This window comes from Sorghum bicolor, chromosome 2, assembly GCF_000003195.3.
Source record: "Sorghum bicolor cultivar BTx623 chromosome 2, Sorghum_bicolor_NCBIv3, whole genome shotgun sequence".
Classification (NCBI taxonomy): Eukaryota; Viridiplantae; Streptophyta; class Magnoliopsida; order Poales; family Poaceae; genus Sorghum; species Sorghum bicolor.
The window spans coordinates 61,003,278-61,010,366 of NC_012871.2; the positions used below are offsets into that span (position 1 = coordinate 61,003,278).

The 7,089-nt window shown below is 42.8% G+C and overlaps 2 protein-coding genes across 2 annotated transcripts; both read right to left on the reverse strand.

The window, feature by feature from the left end:
* On the reverse strand, positions 363-3,352 carry LOC8062752 (F-box/FBD/LRR-repeat protein At1g13570). The gene is made up of 4 exons (XM_002462415.2): positions 2,251-3,352; positions 1,535-1,687; positions 1,148-1,427; positions 363-663 (listed from the first exon to the last, which is right to left on the reverse strand). The coding sequence occupies exons 1-4, from the start codon at positions 2,968-2,970 to the stop codon at positions 644-646; spliced, it is 1,173 nt and encodes a 390-aa protein (XP_002462460.2). The 5' UTR covers positions 2,971-3,352; the 3' UTR covers positions 363-643.
* Positions 4,175-6,836, reverse strand: LOC110432278 (mediator of RNA polymerase II transcription subunit 20a-like). The gene is made up of 4 exons (XM_021452359.1): positions 6,724-6,836; positions 6,308-6,647; positions 5,211-5,300; positions 4,175-4,599 (listed from the first exon to the last, which is right to left on the reverse strand). Exons 1-4 carry the CDS (start codon positions 6,738-6,740, stop codon positions 4,369-4,371), a joined length of 678 nt encoding a protein of 225 aa, XP_021308034.1. The 5' UTR covers positions 6,741-6,836; the 3' UTR covers positions 4,175-4,368.

The following is a 7,089-nucleotide window of genomic DNA, read 5'->3' on the forward strand; positions in this document are numbered from 1 at the left end:
ATATCTTCTTTTGTTCTCGCAGCCACCTGCAGCGCCATCTCATCTGTTAGATACCCAAATACATGGCACGGCGATTAATTTAGTGCATGTCTGAATACAATTTATTTAACGTCTGAAAATGAAAGATAAGCCCACTTAGGCACTGGAATGAGTATATTGAAGATAGGTTGTCGGATCATATAATAGATAGATCAATGCCGGCTGGAGAAGTCGCCAAGTCGTTGAGGCTTGCTGCCAGCTTCAAGAATCAAGACTGGGTTTCAGTTTCAGTTGCCTGATGAAATTTACACAGGCTGCCTCTTCAGAGTTCCTGCAGTGACCGCACATGGGCTAATATGGCGCTCAAAGCAAGAGGATAACCATACCTCGCCTACTCAGGGCAAGTCTGTAATAGCACATAGCATACAACTGTCTCGAATCTGATACAAAACAACAGTGTGACGCGACAGCCTTATCACATTGCCAATAGCACATCAATTTGTTCTGAATAAAATAAAAAACTACGAAAATTCATTGGACAAGCTACTTTCTGCATCTTTCACATCTGAAATTCTGACGTCCACACTAATTCAAGACAAATGAAAAAAGGAGCACTGTCTCATTCAAGTGAACAATTCACTAATGAACAGAAGACGCCATCCATCTAATGATTTTCAACTGCACCTGCATGATCAAAGGCGAACGGTTTAATTGTACATCATCACAGCAACATAAAGCAGACATGGAATAAAACGTACAAATTGCCACTGCATTTCTGCACAGTGAGTAGCATCCAGAATTTAGATGCATTATGTAAGTATGAATCCCTGAATCTGATTCCCTTTGCACTATTGGGCTCCTTCAATGAAATGTTTTATCCACGCATGTTGGAAATAGAAATATAGAAACAAAGCACACAACACACAACACACACACACACACACACACACACACACACACACAAGTCTGTTATTAAATTAGTATTCACATTTCTTCAGCAGAAAACTCCTGGGGGCTAACTAATCAATCTTGCTTGTACTATAGTCAAAAATATATAATGTGAGCACTACTAACTTTCATAAAACGAAATATGAGACACAGAAATCCATTTGGTTCAAACAAAACACAAAATATGGAATTGTGCAAAGTAAAATGAAGTTCTTCTTACCTTTAAACAGAACCTGAGCTTGAGCTGAAGCTTTTCCACATGTTACTAGTTCATGCAGTGGATCCACATGAGACACTGAGCAATCACCATGATGACTAATCCATAACGTACGAAGAAGCCTAGCTTTGGAAAGAATGAGCTTCATAAAAGATATTTCATTTGGAAGCCAATTGATACCAGTCATCTCCAAAATTTGAAGATTGGCACACATGCCATCTTCCCACTGTGCATTTAGGAACTCTCCATTTAGCTCAACTTTCTGCACTTCGCCATTGTAGATCTTCACAAATGGATGTAGAAAAGGGTAGTTAGTCGAAAGCAGCAAGCCAACAATCTAAGTTCAATCAATGTAGGTAAGAATAGCTGAAAGGTAGTATTCAGCATTACCTTCATTTTAAGTTTTTCAAGATTCGGCATACTCTTTAGTAAGCAAAACACTGACAAAATGGGGGGCAGTTCACAGAAGTCCATGAACAATTTCAGGCTCTTCAAGTTGTCAAAGTTGCATGGAAGGTTTTCAAGTATCTTGGTCCCATTTACCTGGGAAAATAAAAGGAAAGAGAATAATATCAGAACAATGAAGCTGGAATACAGGACAACAATCATAAATCATGGATGAGTTTCACTTATTTTCCAGGAAGTGGGCACAGGCCATTCAAGTGAAGCAGTAATGGATACAATTAAAAATGGTTTGTATTTGATAGAAATCTTTCATATTGTTTAATTTTTTAGGCCATTTTATTACACCGAACAATACGACTGGGCCACAGCCCACACGTGCAAACAGAGGCAATCCCTTTTTTAAAGAATATATGATTGATATATAAGTTTTCTAAAGGTTTACTACACTTCAATAACCATAAATATAAGTTTAAGTAACAACACAGAAGGAACCAAAATGCAGTAGCTCAAAAGTCCTAAATTAGACTAGACCTGAAAGAATAGTGAATTAGTGACGCCAGTAAAATATGCATAATTTTTCTTCAAATACCTATGGAAAACCATTTCCCATTTCCAGGAATAGCACACAACCTCAAGTATACACAAAAGCAATAGTACAAGTGACTAACACAAGCAACACAATTAGGCACTAAGCCACTAACTTCTTGCGAATATGCCCAGCCATAATCGATAGTTGAGCAAATTGTTATGTGACGCAGATTGGGCGCCCGGATCTCCCATTCAATAAACTCGTCTCCCCCGATGTGGACTTCAGATAGTATCAGCTGCTCGAGCAATGGGGATGTCTCAATGATCTCCTCCAGTTGGTACTCTCCGTTCTGCTGGAACTTCACATCGACAAGGCTTAGCACTTTAAGGACGGGAAAGCCCTCGAAGTCTGGGGGTAGCGGCGGGATGTGACAGGCGGAGAGGTCGACGGAGATGAGGCAGCGCCAAGAGAAGACAGCGGAATGAAGGGAGAAGAACTCGTGGGGTTCCGGACTGAGGAAAATATCCTCGACGCAGCCGCGGCGGGAGAGGACGAGGAGCCAGTCGTCTAGGCGGCGGGCCGAGAGCTTGTCGAGGGATACGTAGAAGCGCTGGACGCGGCCGGAGCAGCGGAGGAGGACGCAGTCGATGGTCGAGAGCGCCTCCTTGCCGGAAGGGATGGAGATGTCGATGGAGGGGAGCGTCTCCCAGCGGCGGCGCCAGGCGCGGCAGAGTGCGGAGGTGCGGACGGCGTCGCGGAGGTCGAGGCGTGCGAGGACCTCGTCGAGGATCTCCTGGGGCAGGGAGAGCAGGGCGTCGGTGTCCACCGCACCCACCGGCATGGCCGAGGAATTAGGAATCTGGCGCTTCTTGAGAGGGCGGCGGGGAGCCATTTCGTCAGCAATGTACGGTGCCGCCCGCCGTTCCGTGTGGACTGTGGAGGATTTGGGGCTCTGTGGACTGCTGCTGGAGATGGGTCTCGCTTTTCGCGGGGTAACGAAGGAGCGCGGGTCATGTAGCCCCGTGGCGGGATACGGGGACAAAATGGCGCGAAACAAAAAGTTTTGTATATGTGCTCGTAACACTTGTCGGCCTGTCGGGGGAAAAAAATCGCAGTCATTCCTTGGTTCGAGATTCGTTCTTGAAAGATATCTCTACGTGACTAAGGTCGCATGGAGCATTCCACAATATTTGTCAAATATAAATAAAAATGCTACGGTACTCATTTTACAAAAAATTTAGAACTAAACAAAGCTTTAGTTTGGGCAAGTAAACTTTAACTCTCATCATATTAAATGTTTGAACACATACATAGAGTACTAAATATAGATTATTTACGAAACTAAAAACATAACTAGAGAGTAATTTACGAGACGAATCTTTTAAGCCTAATTAGCCTATAATTAGACAAAAATTGTCAAATAAAACAAAAATATTACAGTACCTATTAAACTTTAACACCTCCAACCAAACAACCTATAAAGTATGTTCTAGTCCGATTTTTTCAACTCTACTCTCAATTTTGCCCAGCACAACTCCTATAACTCCGATCTAGATAGAATGAAAAAAAAAATCAAACACATGCTTTTATGGAGCATCTTAAGGGGTATCCCAGAAACAAGCCTTTCACAAAAAAAATGTAATTTTACCCTCATAGGAAGTGAATTTTGCCCAGCGCAACTCCTATAACTCCGATCTAGATAGAATGAAAAAAAAAATCAAACTCATGCTTTTATGGAGCATCTTAAGGGGTATCCCAGAAACAAAATTGAAATTTTACCCTCATAGGAAGTGGGCTTTGCACACGTTCGTTGATTTGTTGCAACAAAAACACTGTTGAGTGGTGACAAATTCAACAAATAAGCTCAAGCAAACAGGTTGGAAGTTTTTACATATTCTACGTATACGATTATGTGATTACAATCTTACCTAAAGATCTCCAATTCAATTTAGAATCTACGATTTTGAAAACCTTGACAATCTTGTATGTACCTTAAAAAAGCCAAAAGAACTTATAATTTGGATGTAACGGAGATCAGTAACTTTGTCAGATTGACTAGTATGTGCACCATTTCGAGCACAAAAGAAAAAGAGTGCTTTCACAAAGGCTGGAGGCTCAGCCTGCACCCCACCACGAATGCAGAATGTGACAATTGCAATTTGCCAATTACCAGTAGAGGGAATCTTAAAAGAACATGAGGGGTAAAATCATTTGCATGTCATTACACAACATACACCCAGGCAGAATCAACCTAAGACGTTATAGAGTGATTTTGAGAATCTCTCTAGAGCTAGGCCCTGACTGTTACTGCAGCCATGAGCTGCTGCAAGCAAGTTGCATATTGAACTGCAGTATGTTGAAAAGAATATTGATCTGAAAGACCATAATCTGAAAAGTTCGAGTCTACATGAATGAATTGACCAGGTAATGACTTCTTCCCAATTGTTTCCTGCCATATGTCAAAGAAGTCCTCCATGACTGCCTTGGATTTTTCAATGGAAGATAAGGGATAATACTCTACCTGCATAGAGGGTAAGAATAAACTCAAACAAGCTTGCCGGTAAATTTGAGCAACATTAATAAAAGTAAGGTTGCATGGCAGGCACAAGTTCAAATAACATGCTGAACCTTTCAACTATTGCTTTTTGTTCAGTTTTTTCTACTATTATATTAGCAGAGAAGACACCGAACATGCTTTCAGACTGCAGTCATAGGAGCAAAGCAAGTGAACAGTAAGCTCACAAGTTTTACAAGTAAGCAAAGACACTAACAACTGGTATTATGCCAACCAAAGTTCATCAAGTTAACAATCAGTTAGTGCTTCAGTTTATACTAGCCAATTTATAATAAGGAGTAGATCTCAGAGTCAAACTTTCAAAGAAAAGAACCAGGTCATAGGGTACCATATCATCAGTAGAGGATACTCTGTAGGATTACTGGTTTAGACTAGCATACTTTTAAACATTATTTTACCAAACCTAAATCTTAAGTTATTACTTTATATCATTTGGTTTGATTTTGATATTTAGTAGGAAAAGGCAAAGAATCAGTCACATGACTCACATCAGTACAAGAGAAATTTTTTTCTCAAACACTACAAGAGAAATTCAAAAGAAGAAAACGAAATGATACCTCCATCATGATTCCTCTCAGTGCTTCAGAATTATTAGGAACACATTTTCCTATCCTCAGGCAGAAATCACCCAGTTGATACTGAAACCCCTGAAGAATATTCGAGCACATGAAACAATTGAAGTTGTATACAAGATTATGACAGAAAAGTAACGAGGTTGTTAACATAGACAAACAGAAAGCAAATCAAAATCTACAAGAAACAGACCTACCTAGTTAAGTTTTGGAACAAAAAATATACACCTGTCATAACCCAATATTTTAATTTCAGGTGTCTTTGAGATTTGTGAAAACTCTTGGTTATTAGTTGAGCCCATCGTAACTCATATACCTGTTGGTCAGGGTAGAAAATTATTTACCCATTAGAAATGGGTTTAGTATGGGTATACCCACTAGTAATGGATGATGCCAGGAGTACTCTAGCTCCAAGCACCTCTCCCCTATTGCTCGATAATTATCCAGTGGGTTTGGGCAAATGAGTATGGAGAATGGACAAGATTGGGGGAGGGTGAGGTCTGTAGCTATGAGTAGAAAACTATTTAACCATTAGAAATGGGTAAGATATGGGTATACCTACTAGTACCAATGATATCTAAGAGTGCTCCAACTCCAAGCACCTCCCCCCTGTTGCTTGATCATTGTCCAGTGGGTTTGGGCAAATGAGTATGGAGGAGTTTGGGGAGGTAAGGTATGGGCAATGGTGATCTGGATTTGGGTGTGGGCAAGTATGGGTGTGCCCAAACCCTTTCATATGTGCCACTTGCTGCTTGCCCTTATCACCCTTTCTGTTTCACTCAAGACCTGTTGTGGCTTTCTTCATGAAGATCTCAGAAAATCTTAGCAGGAAATTTGACATTTTATTTTAAGCAAGAGTTAGTTAGAATCCAATTTTAACAGAAAACACAGATTTGAGATTTGTTTCGCTTAGCCGAAGGGAAGACAAAATGAGTAAAACTAGAGTTGATCTTAATTGACAAATTCAGTTCGACTACAAGCACATTTGCACGCTCTCGCTTGAACCAAAGCAAAGCAAGACTTCTAAGCGCAAAACCCTAAATAAAGGGGTCGAATCTGAAACCAGAAGAGCAAGAGGTGACCTCAAAGTTGAGGGCGACGCGGATTCTGTAGGACTGGAGCTTCTCCATGACCTGGGGGAACGCTGCATCGGCCTGGAGGACGAGGCGCTGGGCGCGGACGATGGAGAAGTAGAGCCCCGGGCGCTCGTGGAGCGCGACGCCGAGGAGCTCCCTAGGCAAGTCGGGGTGCTGCTGCCCCGCGGGGCCCCCCGAGCCGTCCCGGGTCATGGCGCGGTAGAAGAAGATGGAGGTCTTCCACTTCCCGTCCTTGGAGCCGCCGAGGGACTCCGCGCAGCCACACGCCTCCGAGAGGATCTGGCTGTTGATCGTCGCCCCGGGGCTCGGGTGCCAGTGCATCAACCTGCGCGCCGAAGACCGCGGGATTGAAGCTGAGCGGGAGGAAAGAGAAGAAAGCTCGCGATGTGAGAGTACGGTACCATTTGACGGGGGGCATGGCGTCGGCTCGGGGGAGGGGCGCCGGCGTCGGCAACGACGACGGTTGGTGAAGGCCTGAACCTGAACGGAGCAGGTACTTGTGGGCCGCCTGGCTGAGAACGCTGCTATTTACGAGCCTGGGTTCTTCTAAAAAGAATAGCCTGGGTAGCGGGCCCAACGACGTGCTCTGTTACTCGTACCATGGCCCACTGCTTTGGGCTGCCACAGTAATTCCAGAAAAAGCCCAAAGGGAAGTCTTTTGGACCCGCTTGGATCAGCTAAGAATTGGAAGTTCCTCAAAAAAAAAAAACTAAGTATCGGAAAAGCTCCCTTGTACATTGATTTGCCTTAAATCAAATCATCAAACT